This window comes from Eleutherodactylus coqui, chromosome 5, assembly GCF_035609145.1.
Source record: "Eleutherodactylus coqui strain aEleCoq1 chromosome 5, aEleCoq1.hap1, whole genome shotgun sequence".
Classification (NCBI taxonomy): Eukaryota; Metazoa; Chordata; class Amphibia; order Anura; family Eleutherodactylidae; genus Eleutherodactylus; species Eleutherodactylus coqui.
The window spans coordinates 217,435,757-217,457,851 of NC_089841.1; the positions used below are offsets into that span (position 1 = coordinate 217,435,757).

The 22,095-nt window shown below is 44.1% G+C and overlaps 1 protein-coding gene across 12 annotated transcripts in view; it reads left to right on the forward strand.

Annotated features, from left to right (window-relative positions):
* SMARCA2 (SWI/SNF related, matrix associated, actin dependent regulator of chromatin, subfamily a, member 2) overlaps positions 1 to 22,095 on the forward strand; it is a 177,887-nt gene that overhangs the window by 38,305 nt on the left and 117,487 nt on the right. For 9 of the 12 annotated variants that reach the window (XM_066604217.1, XM_066604218.1, XM_066604216.1 and 6 more), the window contains exons 2-3: positions 11,482 to 11,720; positions 13,383 to 13,515. In XM_066604217.1, the coding sequence (XP_066460314.1) occupies positions 11,496 to 11,720; positions 13,383 to 13,515 (358 nt within the window). In that variant the 5' untranslated portion in view covers positions 11,482 to 11,495. Of the gene's footprint in view, positions 1 to 7,536; positions 7,558 to 11,481; positions 11,721 to 13,382; positions 13,516 to 22,095 lie in introns of those variants that run through there. The other 3 variants (XM_066604220.1, XM_066604227.1, XM_066604219.1) reach the window with 2 other exon arrangements.

Here is a 22,095-nt window from a genome sequence, read left to right on the forward strand (position 1 = left end):
GACTGCAAAAAGATGGCGACCGTCACTTTAAGGCTAGCTTCACACGGGCAAGGGTGATATCTGTCTGTGAAACTCTGCCAAATATCATGCTTGCCAACGTGTATCAAAACCGCCTCGCATAACTTCGGATGAGTAGTGATTCTCCGCCGCGGCTGTCATCGCGGGGTCTCTTCGATGGGAAACATTGCAATGTGCTGCAACTAGCCTGCGGTGCCATGCTGCCGCCAACCCCATTGAAAACAATGGGTGATGCAAGGGTTCATATTCGTGCGTCTCGCAATTAACAAATCTCGGCCGTGTGAAATCGGCTTCAGTGAGTGGAAATGGTGCAGATTCTCCAAAAATCCACATCAAAGTGTCAAAACTTGTACTGCTGATGTGGATTTTAACACAGAATTTAACTTTTCAGTTGAAAGGGTGAAATCATCTGCGGACGTGTCAAAATCTGCACCAACGGTATGGATTTTACATTGTGGAAATTTAGGACCATTTCCTCTCCGTGTGAACGTACCCTAAAGGGGTTGGCAGGAGTTGGTTTCCTTTTTTTTCCTTTCTTTCCATCTTCTTGCCCAAAGATAATAAAATGGTTAATACTTTCCCTGGCACCCCATGTGTCCCCGCTGCAGATGCCACTCTCCCCTGTGACTGGCTGTCTATGGGCTGCAGCTAGCCTCTACATGGGAATATCACAGGCTGCGCCAGTCGGAGCATCCTTTTACTGAGCTCTGTGATTGGCTACGGCAGCCTATGATGTCCGGTAGACAGGCTAACTGCAGCCGGCAAACAGTGAACCAATGGGAGACCCGTAACTGGCGGTGGAAACACAGGGAGCTGGGAGAGATGAGTATTATTAGTTGCTTCATTGTGTTTGGGTATGAAGAAGATAACTGGGACCACTGCTTGGAAAACAAGCCATGATTTAGCCACCACTTTTGTGACCCATTGTCCCCTTTAATGGTATACAACGTCATTATGATGGGTAAGCAGATGCTGCAGCACCCAGCAGATATAAAAGGGGACAACCTCATTGGAAAGATGAATATATAGTAAACTACGTGTGCTGAAACTTTTTTTTTTTGTCTAATGGCCATATCATCCAAATGCCACACGAATAGGGACTGAAAACTTTAACCCATTCCCGCTGCAGGGCGTAAGTTTACGTCCTGGGAGCGGGGTACTTCCCGCAACAGGGCGTAAACTTACGTCCTGGAGATAGCGCGGGATCACATATGATCCAGCGCTATCCCGCAGCGGGAGCCGGCTGTCAGTCACAGCCGGCGTCTCGCTGCAGCAGCGGGGGGACATCGGAGATGCGCCCGCCACTTTTAACCCCTTCCCTGCCGCGATCTAAGTAGATCGCGGCAGGGGAAGAGTTCACAGCGGGAGCGCGGCTCCCTCTGTGTCTCCGGCCGGAACTCGCGATGTCATCGCGAGAGCCCGGCCTGTCACCATGGCAACAGGACGCCAGACCCTGGCGTCCTGTATTGCCTATGCCTGAGATCGCTGTATGAGCGATAAGGCATGGGAGAGCAGTAGCTCTGCCATGCCTTATGACAGCGATCATCAGGGCAGTGATTAAAGTCCCCCAGGGGGACACAAACAGTGTAAAAAAAAGAAAGATTTAAAAAATGAATTTAAAAAAATGTAAAAAAAAAGAGTAAAAAAACCATTTTTTATGCTTTTTCTCAGATTAGCATAAAAAAAGGTAAAAAAAAAATAAAACCCCACATATTTGGTATTGTCGCGTCCGTAACGATGCGTACAATAAGTTGCACATGCTTTTGACTGTGCACCGAAAAAAACGCTAAAAAAAAAGCTAAAAAACTGAGGCAAAATGCTCATTTTTAGCATTTTGCCTCACTAAAAACGCAATAAAAGTGATCAAAAAAGTCGTATGTACGCCAAAATGGTACCAATAAAATCTACAGCTCGTCTCGCAAAAAATAAGCCCTCATAGAGCTCTGTACATCAAAAATAAAAAAGTTACGTGACTTTGAATGCAGCAATTTAGAATAGAAAAAAGATTTCCAAAAAAAAGGGTTTTTATTGCAGAAAAGTGGGAAAACCTAAAAAAAATGTTAGAATTTTGGTATCGTTGTAACCGTACCGGTCTGCAGAAAAAATGGAAAGTCTCATTTATGCTGCATGATTAACGGTGTAAAAAAAATAAAAAAAAATCTATGGCAGAATTGATGCGTTTTCTCTCTCTGCTATCATTAAAAAAAATAAAAAAATTTTACAATATAGTCTATGTACCCAAAATTGGCATCGATAAAAACTACAGTTCGCCACGCAAAAAACAAGCCCTTATACGGCCGCGTCCACGGAAAAATAAAAAAGTTATGGCTTTTGAAAAATGGAGATGGAAAAATACCAAAAAATCGCTTGGTCCTCAACGCCAAAATAGGCCATGTCATGAAGGGGTTAAAGGGGTATTGCCATCTGAGACTTTTATGACATATCGAAAGTATAAGCCCTAGACGTCTGTGTCAGGATGCATATATACGGGTGAGTGCAATATAGGTCAGAGGAAATCAGACCTATATCACACCCCTTTACCTGCAATTTGTACGCAGTTTTCAAGCGTGCGCATGAAAAAGATCACACGTTCCAATAGTTAAAATGGAGAACACGCATTGTGTTTGCATGCAAATCGCATGGCATGAGAGTGCAATTGTTTTTTTCAACATGCTGCCACGGGAAATATTGGGTGATTCTCGCGGTGGAATAGTTCAAAAATAGGAAATTGTGCATCATTGGTCTGAACAAAAAAATTGCTTATATATATTAGGTAAAGTCCCCTGGTGCAAGCACCGAGTCATGACCGATTCCTAGGGTGACGTCACATCGTGACGTTTTCTTAGCAGACTGTTTTTGCAGGGGGGTTTACCATTGCCTTCCCCAGTCATCTTTTTACCCCCCAGCAAGCTGGGTACTCATTTTACAGTCCTTGGAAGAAGGGAAGGCTGAGTCAACCTTTAGCCAGCTACCTTAACCATGCGGGGATTGAACACACAACCTTCAGGTCATGAGCGAGAGCTTAGAACTGCCTTAAAGGGGTTCTGACACTAATCAGATTTTTATGCTTTAGCAGCCATTGTTCCCTGGTCTGCCTAATGGACACAGGGAACCCACGACTAATGGCTGCTAAAGCATAACAATCTTACACTTCCCTTTGTTCCTGATGTTGTTCTGCAGCAGGGTCATCTCCCAGCAGGCTCCTCTTCTTCCTCCGATGAGCCGCCCCCCTCCGGGAATCCGTGCGTGCGCAGAAGACAGGTGCCCTTTGACAGGAGTCAGCACGGGCCGTGTCTCCACTGCACACGCGCAGAATCTTGGAGTTCAGCCAGGACGGATGGGCCACCCACAGCAAGCACTGCTTGTGATGTGCTTGCTGTGGGCGGTCCGTCCGTTCACCTCGGAAGTGTCTGACGGACGGAGCAGAGCAGGAAGCGGTCATTTTGACCGCTCCTGCTCTGCTTCTAGAAGCCATCGAAGAAGATGCCCGACGGAGGGGACATGCCTGGCGATCGGGCCAGGCAAGGTAAGTAAAAACTTTTTTTCTTTCGTGTCAGAACCCCTTTAAGGCCCATTTAGAGACAACGATATTCGCTCAAGAGCCATCTTTTGAGTGACAATCGCTGTCCAAGGCCTCCTGCACACGGGCGGAATTTCCGACCGTGGAAGCTGCCATAGGATTGCATTACAAAAACACAATCCTAGGCAGACAGCCGCGATTTGTCCGCGTGAAATCACACGGGGAAAACAAATTGCGGCATGCTCTATTTCTGTGTGGGTCTCGCACATCAGAGCGCCGGAGCCGCCGGAAAAGGTGAGACCCACACTGGTCCCTGCAGGGTCGTGGGTCAGGTCCCGATGCGAGAATTCTCGCAGGGGATCCGACCCAGCCGTGTTCAGGCAGCTTAATTGTGCCCAGCTTTCAGTTTTCAGCCAAACGATGGAATTCAGTTCTGCCTGAAAGCCATCGTTCAGCAGAAAAGCCGATAAGACAGACCCACAGACACGCTGTGCTCTGCCCGGGGGAGCGGTGATAACAGCTGATTCGCTTGGGCTGGGCTGACAGCTGAGACAATGCAAAGTATTCAGCAAACAGTGAGTGTCTGGTCTGTTCCCTGACTACAGCTCCCGGTGGCTCACACGCTGCTAATTGATACTAATGGGCATTAGTACCAATTAGTAGTTTATGCAAAATGATCGCTCAAAAGCCATCCTTTGAGTGATTATCCTTGTGTCTAGGCTTTAACCCACTGGAAAAAATGGTCTCTATTCATGTGCAAGTTCTGTCAGTCTCACAACACACAGAACATGTGATACCCGTGTAAATACAGCCTTAAGGTGCTTTTACACCTGGCAGTTTACATCATTCAGTTTAAATGCGTGCCACCGACTGAACGACGAATGATAATTGTTCCCTTTTCGCTTGTCGTTCATGAAGCCATGAAAACCATTGTTGGCTTGTTCACTTATCGTTCGGATTAACCAGCGCTCATTCAGTCCCTCTTATTTACTCATACAGGGAATGTGAAGAACGATTCTTGTTTGAATGAGACAAAGATGTATCTACCTGTATAAACAGGCTGCCCGAGCGAACGAGCCAGCGGCGATGTCACTCGCTCGTTCAAACTATAATCGGCTCGTCTAAAGGGAGGCTTATATTGAATTCCTGGTAGTGGGACCGGCACCTATTGGGTGAATGGGAGACCCTTCTCTCCTGGTTGCACTACAGAAAGGAAGACCTCATGCGTGCACGTGGCTCTTTCCATTGTAGTTTATAGGCTGTTGAAACAGCAGGGTGTTTCATCGCTCCCATAGGGCATGTTTACACGGCTGAGACCTGTTGTAGACGAGTCTATTTTAACAAGTCCTTGTATTTGAATATGAATGTATCCCCTATCCATAGAATAAGGGATAACTTGCTAAACAGGAGGGGCCTTACCGCTGACATGTCGGTCGGCCTGGAGACATGTCGCTGCAGGGGTTGCTTCTTCCCCCACACTAACATCACTCACCGTTGGCTGAGCATGCGTTGTCAGTACTGCATTCACTTAAATGGGAGAGATGGAAATATCTGAGCGGGTGTGCTCCTTGGGTACTCGGCAGTCCCATTCAAAGTGAATCGGTTTTCTCTTCATCCTTGAGATCGGTGGGGTTCTCAGCAGTGACACCCCCACGATCAGTAAGTTACCATATTTTTCGCTCTATAAGATGCACTTTTCTTTCCTCCCCAAAGTCAGTGTGTCCTAATCCTATTAAAATGCTGTGGTATGGCCTTAAGAGGCTGTGCATGTAAGGCATCCTAGAAATATTGACATCCCAGAAATATTGATGACTCAAAACACATTTTGCAGGGAGGAATAGTCCACAGTTTCTTTTGAGAATTGTGCAAAACCTATTGCCATCTGGAAACGTTGGTGGAGGGAATTGTGTGTCTAAAGGGGGATCCACAGGTTATTAAATTCAAGGGGGCATTTTTTATTCTCCCTGCATTGTGGATGTTGAAAGTGCTCAAAAAAATATGAACCGTACAACTGCATGTCTGATTAGTTTAGATTATACACTGTACTTGGATTTTTTTTTTCTTTTTGAACTGAGACCCACGGTTGTGGCAACCCGTTCCACGATCACATTGACAGTATGAGGTCGCTACACAGTGCTCTTTGGTCGTGCAACTCCTGTCATGGCCAAAAGTTGCCACGTGTTTTAAAAAAGTATTTGCCCTTCACTCAATTTTCTGCTCATTTTTTAATGTTTTTGCTCATTTCTTACATTTGTGTCTCAGATCATCTGACCTTAAACATACAGTAAGATAAAGACCACATGAGTTACAAAAAGTGCAGCTTTTAAATGATGATTCCATTAATTGAGGATAAATTTATTCAAAATCTTGTAAATCGATTTTTAAAAAAAGTAATGGCCTCTGAAGGCCCATTTACACGCAACGATTATCGCTCAAAATTCGTTCAAACAAATTTGCATGATAATCGTTATGTGGAAATGAGAAGCCATCGTGCGCTATTCGTTCATACGCCGTTTATTGCTGATTTTTTTTTTTTTAGTTTTAGCCTGTATAAAAAATGGTCGTTAGTTCGCTTAGTTTAAATGGCATTTGTATGGTCTGAAAGAACTGTGAAGGGAGGGGGGATTGCCTTTCTAAACACAATGACTACTTTAGTTTACTCATGTGGCAGAAGACAATAGCTTATCTAATTAAAACACTGCTCGCCAGATTCCTCTTATAAACACACGCCCACCTGAGCAAACAACATATACAGTGTTTACTTTAGCTAATGAGGGAAATGGAGAGGATGTCACACAATTAACTGTAGGATCTAATGCTCAGCATTTCTATGAAAAAAAGTCATTAATTCGTTCAGCCTTTCAATAATCATTGTGTGTAAATGGGGCTTAAGCCTTAAGATCCTTTTACATGCAAAAATAATCTTTCAAACTGCCAAAAAAAGATTGAAATATTTAGCGGTTATTTGCATAAAGTGTTAATTGCTTTAATGGCCATTAACATTTTATCATCTTCATTTCCATGTAAAACGACCTCCATGAATTGTTTGGAAAAGCCCAGCATGTGTTTAAACACACACCCGGCTGTGTAAACAGCTGTCGACACATTCCATTGTTCTCCTCAGCAGCTAGTGTAAACATGCCACAGGGAGAACATTGTGCGGTCTAGTGAAAGATGAGCGAAATGCATTCAAATGGAACGTATTTGCCCAGTCTTTCAGCTGCTGAACGATGGATTTTAAGTAAAATTCATCATTCAAATGAAAAGTGCCCGATGTCCGCATTTACATGTAACAATTATTTTGCCTAAAACCTTGTGACCGTTAACTGACAGCTAGTGGACACTTCATTCATTAGCAAGTCCGATGGATTGCACAACCAGTGGGGTTGTTGGCCACAACCCATCTCTGTGCTGAGCGCTGTGTGAGGACGTACCCTGAGTGATACTTGACTTCAAAAGGTCTGCTAGTACTCGGGCCTGTGAATGGCTTCTAAAACTGAATCTAATTTTCATCTGAATTTGGTCAACCGGTTGATTTAGCTGCTACTTTTTCACATAGGGCCAGGTAGGCCTGGACAGCATTTTTTTTTCTTCGATCAGTGCAGTAATCATTTTAAAAACACCCTTTTGTATTTGAGGTATTTGTTTAAAAACAATCACTTTTGGGAGGGGCAGAAACTGTTTTTTTTTTTTTATAGTGTTACTATCCATTCTTTTTGAAGTGGAGGGAGCATGATAATAAATAATACCCATGCAGGTCTAGAGGGAGTTTTCAATTCCCCGAGCTTGTCCTGCAAGCCCCTTATCAGACACACCGGCCAATCTGTAATATATTTATTGTAACCAAAGGTGAAGCGGCATTGTCAGATTTACTACTCTAGTTTTATCCTTTAGCAAGGAATTACAAACCAAGCAGCAACCTCCATAAATGTGAGATGAATGTGATGAATAGATGAATGAGGGTTCATATACTTCACCTCATCTGACCCCAGCTGGGCCATTTGAATAGACCAAAGCAGGTGAGTAGTTGCGCCTATTGATGCAGGTTTGAAGGCGCTCTGAAAAGTAAATTTGGACTTGTGCTAGTGAAGAAGAAAATAAATTGTGTATATCTCACTTTATTTTGATTAGTATGTCGCTTTGTCAAGCTGTTTGACGGATTTATACTTCAAGTAAAACGGGATTTGCCAAGCTCTTCTTTTGTGTATTTCGAGTGCACTATTATGCCAGGCTATGGTAATTGACCCTTAAAGCACTCCTACTTGAGTTGAGTGGCTTCCACTGTTCCAACGCTTATTATGGATTGTGGACACTGGTGCAGCCACGCCTCTTCTTTATTTGTTGCTTTTCATCAGCTAGGGTATGCTCACATGTAGCGGAAACACTGCAGATTGCCTGTAGAAAATAGGCAGCGTTTACAGTGCAAACCAAGATGACATCAAGGGTGGTGTGCGCTCAGGAAACGGCTGTGACTAAAGGTGTGTTTAGTCCGAACGAGAATAGTGAGGTTCTTGCTCGTCGTTCGGTTTCAGCTGGCATAAAATCAGCCCCTTCTCATGCGCGGTACTGGTGTATCTTGATGCCACCGGAAGCTAGGGGTTTGACAGGGCTTCCATGGATGAACGCCCTCTGTCACACCCCAGGCTCCCGATTGCCGGAAGATCCCAGAGGTCTGTGATGCGCATTCCCTGATCCCTGCTGTCGGCCGCGCTGTGAATGGGGTTGTGGGTACGGTGTGCTGTGGGATCCCCTGTCCTGCAGTACTCTGCGCTGCTGCGAGTTTTTCTTCCCCCACCGCTTTGTGCTCCCGCCCAGGGTATCAACGGGGATTATGGGTACGGTGGCCACGATTTCTAACTTGCATCCTGCTGCCAGGAGTAGGGGCCGGCCTTATGTGGCGGCAACAATAAAGTTTCTTCACGCCGCTGTTGGCTCCCTGCTTCTCGCCATGCTGTGGCCTTCTACACTGAGGAGGGTGCCGGTGGCGGCACCCAAGACACTGTCAGCTGGGGCAGCGTGCTTGGCCGGGGAACGCTGTATGCAAGATCTGTAGTGGGCTGCCAGGGCCTGCTGTCCTGCCACCTCTGCAGCCACTCACGTACAGGGAGTGTCACCCCCCTCCCCCCTGTCAATCTTGACTCCACCAGCACTTGCTGGTGGTGTCAAGATACACCAGTACCCTCACGCACGTCTCTGAAACACTGAATGATTACTGCACGAGAACTGCACGATTCTCAACATGCTGCCCGAGCGCCGATGAGCTGGTGATGACGTCAATATTGATTGCAGCATGTGTGCAGTTAACAGAGGAAGGGAGCTCCCTCAGTGACCTAATCAACCCACTCTCATTAAATTGTAGAGGGCTGACGAATTGCCATGGAAACCTGGAGGCATAATGGTGGTTTCTGGGTTTGCTATAGATTTCAGTGTAAATTAATAGTGATAATAAACTGCAGTACAAAAGCACTGCAGTGTATTATCTGAAGGATCATAAGATTGTAGTTTCAAGGTCCGAAATAGACTTTAAAAAAAAGTGAAAAATCATAAAGTTCAAGTAAAAAAAACCCTTTTCCCTTTAAAAATAAAAGTTATAAGAATTATGTTTAGTATTATTGCATCCGATACAACCTGTGTAGTAAATTAAAAACCGCACAGAGAACACTATATAAAAATTATTTTTTTTGGTATTTTGAATCCCAAAAACAAGTGATCAGAACAGCCATATGTACCCCAAAATCGGGAAAAACAATTGGCAAAAATCCCAACACTCCAGGTGTACAAACGGGTTTGTGGAATAAAATATGAAAGGCATTTACTTATGAGGAGTTTGCAAGCCATAGGCGAGCCCCCTTATGTAACCATGTTAGCCTAACAATTACCACAGTGTTGTCGTCTAGGCGGGAATGTGAAGGATATGGATGAATTCAGTGCAGAGAGAACAATGTACAAACCAGTACAGGATAGTTCAACGCGTTTCGCAGGACATATGGATAGACTAGTTTCCTTTTTCAAGCACAAAGCATCATTGAGTGAAAATATGTTACCAGTGGACATAAACTTCCGGTCATTCACTAAATTTATGTGCTGGCGGTCCGGCGCGTGCTCCACCATGCGACCCATTCATGTGCGGATTCATAGCAGAAATCACTGCTTAAACAGATTTCTGCCATGGTTTTCCATTAAAATCCTTGTGGTATTTTTTGCAATGTGGATTTCATCATGTGAACATACCCTAACATATATCATACCACATACTGTGGAAAATGCACAGTAGAATTAACATGCGCTGTGAATTTTAACACCTTAAGGACCAAGCTCTGTTAATTTACAGTGCTTGGTCCTGGGTTTTATTCTTGGCCGATGGCAAAAGTACGGCATTGGACCAAAGCTCCTGCAATCAAGCAGGTCGGGTCTTCGGCTATCGGACACAGTTGAAGACTCGGAGGAGGAGAAATAAGCATTTTTGAAACTGCTTCTGCCTTCTCCTTCCCAGGCTACATAGTGCTCAATGAGTGCTATGTACTAAAAGGTGAAAATAGAAGTATTACTTCCACTATGTGACCTGGTGATCATGTGACCGTCGGGTGCTTTTTGGCATAGCAGAGATGCAGGGTCCTAGCAGACCCTGATCAGCTCTGTTAGTGACTATAGGGGGGGTTGTTTTTCCGTGTAACTGGGCCTCCTATGGATGCCCCAGCTGCAGTGGAAAAGTGTGAGCTAAAAAAAACAAAACAATGTGAGTGACCCCCAGAGGTCATTAAACAGTGCTGACTTCTCGGCCTACCCACGTAGCGATCTGCTGGAGTGATAAACCAAGGTCTTTCAGTTCAAGGGTTCTGTCCCTCTGTTTGCAACAAGTGGCGTCAACTGGCACATTGACGGGCATGAGGCATCACATAATCGCACCACAAGACATTATCCAGTCTTTGAGGCTTTATGTGGCTGAAAATTTGCTTTCGATCTGGCTTTGATACAACTGAAGCCCCTCCCACATGCCACAGATTGGAGCTAGGTGCTTGACAATTTCATTATTTGCATATCTTAGTGACGACTTCTACTTACGTTTTGTCCTTCTTGGAGTTGCAATTTCCACGTTGAAGAGCATATTTTGAAATATACAAATACTATCCAAATGCGATACAGTGGAGGCATACAACCAAACTTTTGTGTACAGGCCAATTACCTAGGCTTTAGCTTGTGTAGAGGGTTGTTTTTCTCTTTCCTTTTCATCTCTTGTTAACTAAACAATGTAAAAAGGGACGTTCTGGGTTTAACAATTAGTGATGCTTCAATAAAAAAGAAAGCACAATCCACACTTGGAAACTTCTCTCAGATTGAGCGCTGCATGTTAAGAAAGTCTCCATGTTGGTCTAGATACTAAATAGTGCATTTTGCTGGTTATTCAGTGGCCATGTGTATAACGTAACCCGCAGTGTCTGCACCGCCTGTATTCCTAGATGAATATGTTCACCAGTAACCTAAGGCCAGCTGCACACTTCAATGGAAGCCGTCTGTGCGAAATCCGCACAGAAATGAAGCATGCTGCAATTTCTCCTCCGCGAGCGGAAAATCACAATCTATTTCCGTTAAAAAAAATTGCTGGGTTGTTCAAATTTGAATGATGATTGGCTGTGTTTACACTGAGTAATCATTGAATCATAATTTGTTAATTTCACGCAAGCATGAAAATTGTCGTTAGCTTTTTCGGTAATCGGTTTAAACACTGATCATTCAGTTATTCCCATTCACTGGTGCAGGGAAGTGAGTGACTGGGGGGACTCGGTGCACTGTTCTGCATTGTGCTTGACTTTAAAAAAAAAAAAAAAAATTGCACAGAAATTATACGTAAACTTGTTTGTCAATCTATTCTCAAGTGACACATAAATGAGCATTTAAAAAAAATTCTTTCTACATCTTATATCTTTTATTTTGCTTTGTTTTAGGCACGGAACATCCGATGTCTACTCCAACAGATCCGGGCGCAATGCCTCACCCGGGGCCTTCTCCAGGTCCTGGTCCTTCCCCAGGACCTATTTTAGGACCTAGTCCGGGACCAGGACCTTCTCCAGGATCGGTACACAGCATGATGGGCCCAAGTCCAGGACCACCTAGTGTCTCACATTCGCTTTCTAACATGGGTCCTTCAGATTATCCACCGGACAACATGCACCCGGTGCATAAGGTAAAACGTTCATATGTTGTAGAGAAGTTCACAACATTTACAGCTCAGTATATATACTAAAAGCTTGTATTCCCCCAAGTACATACTGCATGCTGTGGTCACCTACGCGAGGCATTGTTTTGCATGTATTTTGGTAATCCTATTTTAAATAGGATTTTTTATTTTGTTTAATGTATTTTGTTACCATATTGATCAGTAATACAATTTTCATAATCCAGTTTACCTGATACTTTGTCTACATACATACGATTAATGCTGGGTGAAATCCAATATTTGCTCTTTGTCTATTTGATTTATGCAGACAAACATTGTGTCTGTATAAGCAAAAAGTTTTGTAGCATATTACTGTATATTATATTTATTGCAAAATAATGGTAAAAATAAACTTACAATTTTTGCACTGTTTGTCTTCTACACATCAGTGTATATAGAAACTGCAGACTGAACCTCCATAAGAGACCCGCTGACTGCTTAGGCTGCCTGTCCACCGGCGATTCTTCACTGCGTTTTCCACAGTGATAATCCAGCCGCGGGAAACGCACTGACCGCTTTCCATAGACTACTATGGAAAGCGCAGCCCTGCTGTCCACGAGCGGAGAATCATAGCGATTCTCCGCTCATGGGTTTTAAATCGCAGCATGCTGCGATTAGCCACGGTGAGCCTCTGACGGACAGGCTCAGCGTGGACAACCGTCATCTCTCCCCCGCGGCGGCTCCCTCGGCGGATCTCGCTACGCCCTAGGATAGGAGCCCTTAGTTTGCCTTTGCTGCTTCTCCTCTACTAAAAGTTTCCATAGCGTTTTTGTTTTGCTCATAAATTAGCTGATAAGAACAAGACAGAGATAAGTTGTCAGTCCAGCTTCACTGATGAATCTCCTATTGAGATTCTGTCTGCAGTTTCTATATTCAGTGATATGTAGAAGCTGCAGACGTGCAAAATGTATAATCAACCTAGATTGCAAAAATGGTTGTCAACCCAGAATCCATGCATTTAAGTGTAAAAAATGCCCCCAAAAGTGTCCATAGACTTTTTAAAGCAAAACTGAACATGTACCAGGATTCAGGTAGCCAGTGTACTTTGAAATTTCTTCGCTCTTAAAGGGAATGTTTGTTTTTGTTTTCAGAAAGTGACTTATTACTTTAAAGTTTTTTTGTTAAACATATTTTCAAATCTTTTTTTCCTCCAAATAGTCGTGAAAAAGTTAGTTTTTTTGTTTTCCTATCTTATAAAGTTATGTAAGTGGGATGTACTCTCCATTTATAATCTGTGGGGTACAATCTCTGGGACCCCACCAATCCTGAGAAGTGTAGCACTGATGGCCTCCACTATTGTGCAGGGTTAAAACAGGGAAAGGGCTGCAGCACTTAACCAGTGCTTTGTCCTTTTAAGTCTCAGGATTGATGGGGGTCCTAGATGTTAGACCCTAAAGGATGATCAAGTGATGCCATATCCTAATGAACTTTTTTCCCATTAAAAGGGTGTTCCCATTTTATAAGCGACATTATTTTTCCTTGATTGGATTTACGTGAAATATGCCAATAGGTGAATGGCGAATCTGCTAACAACTCATCTCTATTTGTAACTTAATACATTATTTGCACTTTAGATTAGCTATTTTAATAGGATTTCTTGAGTGAAAATTAATAAACTCTTCCTTACAGCAGCCTATGGAGAGTATGCATGATAAAGCAATGTCTGAAGAAATGCACTGTCCTACAATGAAGAACTCAAATATGAGGCCACCTCATGCTGGTATGGGCCCTCCACAGAGTCCCATGGATCAACACAGTCAAGGTACTTGCTGTTTGTGTTTCCATGACCAAGTAAATCATGCTAAATTATTAACTTGTTTATAGGGAGTTGTAGCATTATTTTTAATGTAACTTGAATACTTTTCTTGTTAAGATCACTTGCATTATAAATCAAAGATGTCCTGACAGAATTGGAAAATATAGATTTACACTTAATGCCAGTCACATCACAATGTAATTTGTGCTTGGATGAAGCAATCACTGTCTTTACTACTCAATTTTAAGCCCTTTAAAATATTCACACCTCTTTTTCGATTGTCATGGAATGTATTTAAGGAGTATTCTGAAAATTATATGTTAATACTCTTACATACAACAGCCCAGTGTTCTTATAGGATTTTCTGGAAAATGTGTTTAATTTTTTTTTTTCCAATTGCTTTATTATCTTTTTTTCTTCTAAAAACATGCGCACAAGTGTCTCAAAGTGGCAAAGGAATCTTGACAACATTTGCCCTGTTCATTGAAATTGGAAAAGGGCAAATAATATGGCCATAAAGATATGCTATCCGGAGTAACAAGATGTACATGCAGTGATGTGATAGCATTTCCTAAATGCACTAATGCTGGCAAGCTAAAAGTCTGTAAAGAAATGAATTTCTCGACCGTCACTTCGGGGATACAGCTCAAGGACCATGGGTATAGCAACTGCCACTAGGAGGCGGATCTTCAGCAAAAAAGTGTTAGCTTCTCCTAACAAGCTGCTATTCCTGCAGGCACCAAGCTAGACAGTTTTAGCGTAGTGTCCATAGGAGACAGACCTTTCCTTCCATTAATTTTCAGTGATTTCTTCCTGACTGGGAATAAAGGGCTGGCATTAGACTCTCCCTGTTACCCCACTGAGGAGGGCAAACAGACTGGCGTTAACAACTCTGATGCCGATCTTGACCTCAGAAGAGAAGAAGGTATGGTCAACGTTAGTTTGGCCCTGACACACCAGCCATAGTGCCCCCCAGTTTGGAACATTCCCTTCCTTTCCAAAGGCAAGCACTGGGGTACAGACTGCTGGCCTTCTGGAGCTTTAACTCTTTGGGCAGGATAAGTATTTCTCCTCTGAGGTATGTATCCCTACTTCATGCCTCCTTATTTTCCTCTCTCCTTTCTCCGCCACAACCAACACAGTTTGGCCTGCAACCCCCCATCCTAGCTCAGCATACCCCTTGGTGTGCAGCTGGTCTGTGTCACCCCCTTCCCTTTTCCTGGCCTTTCTGCTCATCAGGACCACTAATGTTCCCGCTCTGGAAGGAAGTTCTGGAGCTGGGACCTTACGGTGTTTGCGTGCCTTGAAAACGGTAATGGTGGCTGCTGAGGGCGTTTGCAGCCTGTGGCAACCCTCCTGGGCATCCCCAGACTGCTAGCCTCTGGCGCCTTGGGCAGGTGCCACCTACTCGTTGCAGGCATGTGTACTGGGCATCCCACAGCTGTGGCACTTGACACGAATCCGGCGATGCAGAACGTCCACGGGTATCGTTGGGGAAGGCCGCGGATGTCTGTGATACTTTCTGGGCCTCAAGCCCTACATTAGGCATTCGCTTCGGCCTAGCATCCGACACTTCTGGTGGGTGGCCTTGGGTAGGTAAGGGCTACCTGTCATGTCCATAAATTGGAGTTTACTCTGGACAGGGTGGGCTTCTTGTTCTCTGTGCATCCTTTCCAAATCCGCTTTTTGGCACTAGAGCTCGCTACTCCAATTAACTGCCGACCTCCTCTCTCAACAGAACCTGCCCTGTTGTTTTCTTGCTCTCCTCATCACATTCTTGCTAGGACCAGTAGTACATCTAACAAGCTGATTGCTCATCTGCTAGTGACTCTTCAGCATTCCAGCTCTGCTTCCACGGCAGCTAGGTCCCCCCTTTATTGCTCCACCTGCAGTGCCAATAGCACTAGGGCCTATTTTAAGAGCTCTCTAGTGACTGGTACGCACTATTTGGCGCAATGTCCAACTCCAGGGCTGAAGGCTCCAGACAGGGCCCAGCAAGAGCCACGCATCCTGTGTGTGCTGGAATACCAAATTCCCATGCCGAGAGTCTGAACCATTACGCCCCAACTGATGAAGGAGACTCTTCAAGTGAAAGATCATCTGCTGACTGCTTCTGTGGAAACCATTTCGCTTAGACGTCTAAAATGTTACCTAAAAGTCTTCCCTTCCCATAGGGAGTTTGAAGACTGTTTAGCCATGGAATAGAATCTTCCCGACGAACACTTTACCAAGTTGAAGCGTTTGGATGTCATGTATCCCTTTCTACATGATTTGGTATAGAAGTGGTTGTCTTCTCCAGTAGTAGAACCCCGGTGTTCTGGTTTGTCTAAACTAAGCATCTTGTCGTAGGCATAAATTAGCAAATGTTGTCTCCACTTGGAAAGGGGCCATGAACTCTAATGCCTCTTCCAAGAGAGACAAGAGGCCTTACAAAATGTCTGCCTATTTATCACTTAAGTTTGGGGCACAGCTGGCTGTGAATTTAGGTGTAGCTGGAATTAATGATTTGATACGAGAATCTGAGCTTAGGATATTCCGATGAGAGCACAAAGGTTTACTCGCATCTTTCCATTGGTGGTTGTAGATCGTAATGAATCTCCTTCTCCCGAGGTTGTATCAGTTCATGTTCATCACTAATACAAGCCTTCCGATAGGCAATAGATACTAATTTGTGCAGATATCCACAGCTCGTGAAACTGTAAGATCTTTCTGATTTTCTTCCTAAAATTGGCTAAAATCAGTATAATTTCGCCTAATGCCCCATTTAGACAGAACTGTTATCATTCAGAAAATCGTTCAAATTAACAAAACTGAACGATAATCGCTCAGTTTAAAAATGGGCGTATGACTGTGATGAGTGAGAATCGTAGGGATCTTGCTTGTCCAGTTTCAGCTGGCATAAAATCCAGCGCCAGATAACCTCACCAGCTTGTTCCATCAGGCAAGCGAGATTCTTGGCCCGTGTAGAAGGGGCATAACTCTGACATATTGGTTAAACCTCTTTTAAACTTCAACCAATCATGACAGCTGTACTAAAGGATGCTTTTTGATCTGTGCAGGGACAGGAAGACAGAGTTTAAAGGGCCTCTTCCTCCCACCCACTCCAGTGTTTTAACTGTCCCTACAGAGGACACATACAATTTCTTTTGTGTGGGTAAAGTGGACCGGGCTTGATCGAGTCTAAGTCTCTCCTGGCCCTTATGGCTTGAACTCACAGCCTAGTAGCCTTTATGGTTTATGGCCTTATGACCCTGTAGCTTTCTTGGCTTGTGGCCTTATGGCTTTGCCTTTTATGTTATGGCTTTACTTAATAGCCTTCTTGAAGAAACTCAAAGAGGAGTATATTGTAGCATATATTCTTCTACCAATAATTATCTCATGCTGATTGCGGCTATTAACCCACTAAATGCTGCTATCCAGTCGCCATGGCAGCTAAGGGCCTTCTGAATAAATGCTTATAAAGGCGTATTTGTGGCTCACCTTCATCGACTGCCTGCCAAAATGCAGTATAATGTATTACTGTGGTATTACATTATACTGTAAGAGCGATCAAACGTTTGCAAGTTCAAGTCCTTTATGGGACTAAAAAAGTTTAAAAAAAAGTATAAAAAGTTTTTTAAATCATTGGGAAAAAAAATAAGAGGTTTAAGTAAACCCCCCCCCCCCCAATCCCTTTTCCTGTATTAATAAAAAAAGCATGCTGCGTACGTAAAAGTACGATCTATCAAAGGATCATGTTGTTTATCTCTCACAGTGAACATCATCAGAAAAAAATACAATGCCAGAGTTGCTTATTTTTGTTCATTCAGTCTCCCCCCCCCCCAAAAATGTAATAAAAAGCTATCAAAAAATGATACAACCTCCAGGATATCCCACAAAAAAAATATATGCCCTCCCACAACTAGATTGATAGAAAAATAAAAAACTTTTGGCTGCCAGAAGATGGCAGCAGAAAATAATTACATTTTTTTTTTCTCCAAAGAAATTTTTTATTTTTTTATAGGAGTATAGCAAACTCCAATTGAGCAAACAAACTCTTTGACTGGTTATAGCGTATGGTTGGCAAAAAATTGTCTAAATTGGTAATCCAAACCGTAAAGTAGTTCCATAGTCCCTCCACTCTGTTTTGATTGACAGTCTTGGTGGTCTCTTGGTTGGACACTACAGTTGTCAAGTAGAGCTGTTTGGCAGCTCAATGCAGAGAGCTTAGTGCATTTCATCAAAAGGAAAGTCTTTAGGGCACTTGCCAGAGTGGTGTCCGCTGCTGATAATAAAAACTGCAGGTATGATTAAATCCCGCGCCACGGTTCCGACATAATGCTATGGGCTGCTGATGGACTCCATTAAAGTGTGCCTACTAGAGATGAGCGAACGTACTCGTTTCGAGTAATTACTCGATCAAGCACCGCGATTTTCGAGTACTTCCGTACTCGGGTGAAAAGATTTGGGAGGCGCCGGGGGGAGGTGTGGCGGAGTGGGGGGTAGCAGCGGGGAACAGGGGGGAGCCCTCTCTCTTCCCCCCCCCCCACTCCCCGCTACAACCCCCCACTCACCCACGGCGCCCCCCCCGAATCTTTTCGCCCGAGTACGGAAGTACTTAAAAATCAAGGTGCTCGGGCGAAAAAGGGGCGTGGCCGAGTAGGCTCGCTCATCTCTAGTGCCTACACTTCTGTTTTCCCATGCAATCTGGCATGGTGTGACCCTCCAATACTTTGGGCAGTACAGTTGCCACAGCAACCCTTCCGCCTCAAGTGTATCTGTCTTAGGTCTACTTATGTTGATTACTGGGTTCTTTTGGAAATTTGAGAAAACTGTTGCTAACCTCTTTATGGACTTTTATGTTTTAATTCAAAAAGGAAGGTACACTTTTTAAAATGGGACTGGACAATTACTTGACGTTTCATTTTGCCCCGATTCTGACTTTTGTCAGCATTGTAAAATCTGTTTTCACCGCACCGCTGACAGAAGGCAGACACTGCAGGCAGGAGTGGGGAGCTGCAGAGTTCAGAAGGATTGACACGCTGAAGAGTGTTTCAGAGGTGATGCCGTATGCTTTGACACCGCTCTGTCCCTGGCTGCAGCCTGGTGTGGAGCGCCGCCATCCTCCGATAACTGACTCTACTGGCAGATGGGCTTTGAAGAGTATTGGGGTGCATTCTCTTTAAGATGTAGATCGATTCTGTTTTCTTTTTGTAAAATCTTTTTATCCCAGTTCCCTCCATGAGGTGAACAAAAAACCCTAAAACACTCTGGCATCCTCTCCATGCTTCATCCTCAAGTGTCGTGCTAACTAGGTTTTCTAAAGTCTTATTTCACTGAGATGGTCTTCAGTCCTCCTCCTAAATTGTCATATGGTCTTTCCAATATAAATGCACAATTTGCCAAGTCTCATCTGGTAAACTAAGCTTCTGTAGTCTGACTACAAAATGTTTTAGTACGTCTAATATTGAGGCGTGCTCTACATCTATTAGAGGTAGGTGGAAGTTCGTTAAAAGGTATTTCAGGGAACTGGGCTGTAAGCTTAGGGTAAAGACCTTCAGAGTATTATTTTCTGAACCACACCAGAAAGGCAGCAGGAGATTTGGGTACGCAAGTGGCTCCAGAGTGGGTGTAGGAAAGAGGGGTTTGGGTTCCTATAAAACTGGGCCAACTTTGCTGTTGTCTACAGGTTGTACTGTAGGGATGGGATGCAGCTCAATGGAGAGGGTGCAGCTGTGCTAGGGAAAGAAATGGCTGGTGGAGGAGGGTTTAACTCCTTAAGGACCAGGCTGTTTTGTACCTCAAGGACAAGACACTTTTTTAAAAAGGGATTTTAGCCATTTGGTGCTTTTACTGCCCTATTTTTTTTTTTGTCCTTCAGCTACTAAAATTATAATTGCTATGTATTTAAAAAATAAAAATTTATAGTTTTTTAAAAAAAATAAAAATTTTAAATTAGTATATTTATGCTAAAATAAAGTATGGGAACGGGTTCCTCATTTAGTTTCGGACGTTTTGATATATAATTTGTATGGTTTGGGATTACAGGGCGCATACGGCGACTGCTTTGGTTGGCGTCAGCTTTGGGTTATTTTCTTTTTTATGTATGTATTTTTATTTTATTCTGTGTTTAACTATGTCCCCCATGACATCATATAGGACTTCTGGGGGACATTCACATGTTTTTGTCTTTTTTTTTTTTTTCTCTCTTACTTGACACTTTTACACTGTAGCTGAGGCATCCATAGGAGCCCCAGTTATAGGGGAAAACATCCCCCTGTAGTGACAGTAATCATTAACTGAGCTTATCGGGGTCTGCTAGGACCCTGTAGCTCTGCTGTGCCAGGGGATCCCGGCGTCATGTGACCGCCGGCTCGCGTAGTAGAAGAAACACTTCTAGTTTCACTTCTTAGTACACAGCGCTTATTGAGCACTATGTACCCGGGATAGGGGAAGGCAAAAGTGGTTTAAAAACCGCTTCTCCCTCCCCCTTCGGGTTCTCAGCTGTGAGTAACAGCTGACAACCCTACCTGCTCCTGCTTGATTGCAGAAGCTTTAATGCTGCACCGTTATTTTACTATCGGCTGGGATTAAAGGCCAGGACCAAGTGCCCGTATATTTACTGTGCTTAGTTCTTAAGGGGTTAAACTAGAGATTAAGGGGGGACAACCAGAGAGATAAGGGCCAAGATAGCATAGATCATGACCTGGGAATAAGTAATGAGAATGGGGTAGGAGTAATGGGAGGGGTTATAAATGGCAGAACAGTTAATAGGGATACACTTTAAAATAAAGTAACCAAAAAGCTCTAAACTGTATGGTGACTAATCTTTGAAGTTTGACCTTTGGCCAATAAGGTTGATGAACTGGAAGTAATATCTGAGGGAAAACTGGGATACTATAACTGAGACCTGGTTGGACAAAAGTTGTGACTGGGTGATTAACTTAGTTAGTTCAGAACTGATCTTAAAAACGTAAAGGGAGAGGGGTTTGCCTTTAGGTAAAATTCTGTTTGAAACCTGCATAATGGGAAGATATATGTAAGCGAGACTAATGTGAAGTCTCTATGGGTGAAAAGAAGAAAAAAAATGGGGGGTTTGGTACCGTGTTAGCCAGTAGAACAAAATGTGATTGTTCCTAGTAAGAGAAACCAAGTAATCTTGTAGATATGATGCCTTTTAATGGTATCCAGTTTTGAGTGCAAAACAGTCTCAAATTTCTGTGTGTGAACATTTGTATTTCAGTTCCAGTTTAGCCCGATTAAGGGTCGATAGAAGACCCGAAAGCTTGCTGTAACTTCATGTATTTTTGTTAGCCATTCCAAGGTATCCTATCTTCAGGATTACTTGGTTTCTCTCACTGAAAACAATCAAACTAGGGGTGCTCAATAAATCCTCATAGGGATTTGCTAAAGGCCACCAAATGTATCAGAAGTCACTGAAAATCTATTACTGAGGCAAGTAGATAAAGTGGCAAATCACAATGAGGTAATTATTATGGGGGAATTCAACTATCCGAATATTAAGTGGAAAGCTGAAACCTGCGGATTTCATAACCAGTTTCTGTCGATAACTAGAGATAATTGCCTCACCCAACTTGTACAGGACCCAACTAGAGGGACGGCCATTTTGGACTTCATGTTAACCAAAAGACCTAACAGAATAATGGGTGCAGGTCGGAGGGCACTCCTCCCTGTATCCCCGTGCTTGTGCACGGGAACTAGCACAGCTGGCTCGCACACGGATTGGGCAGCAGGGGGGCGGGGCAGTGCAGGACATTTCACTCCTCGCTCCCCCGCCCCTCCCCATTGAGTTAACACCGCGGTCGTTCACTACTGAACGGCCACTGTTTAAACTGCACAATGAGCGATCCGCTTCATCACTCATCTTTTATGCTGCATCTGGGACCCAGCCAGTTCTGCTAACTCCCGTGCAGGAGTACGGTAGCGCGGAGACACAGGGACGAGTGTCAGGCATTGTTTGCCTGACACTCGTCCTGTAAAAATGGGCCATAACACTTCTCTGGACTCGATGAGTCACCTACTTCAATCCCATAAACTTAACTTGTAAGGCTAAAAGTAGGTGACCGCTTCCCTTTGGCCGCCTGCAGACGGCCGGGTCAGATCCGTCTGCGAGAATTCCCGCAGCGGGACCCGACCCGAGCGTCTGCAGAAAGCAGCGTGACACTCGCCTGCTCCTGCAGCCCCGGCTCTTTCATGTGCCGGCTGCCGGACAGCCGGCGCAGAGCGGAACGGGGGCCAGTGAGCGACGTTTCTGTGCGGGGCTCGCAGAGCCCCGCACAGAAATAGGGCTTGCCACGATTTGTTTGCTGCGCAAGATTTCGCGCAGCCGTCTGCATAGGATTGCGTTTGTTAACGCAATCCTATGGTAGCTTCCAGGGGCTGAAATTCTGCGGGAAATCCCGCCGCAGAATTTCCGCCCGTCTGCAGCCGGCCTTTAAGTGTCTGCACCTCCAGAGATAATGAGGCTAGCAGATATTGCTCACAGCAATATACTGGGACCAATATTGATCATTCCGTGTATTGCGGAATACTGTGCATTGCTCAATGGCTACTGAGGAAAAAGCTGAGAGAGCTTTGAGACGTGTC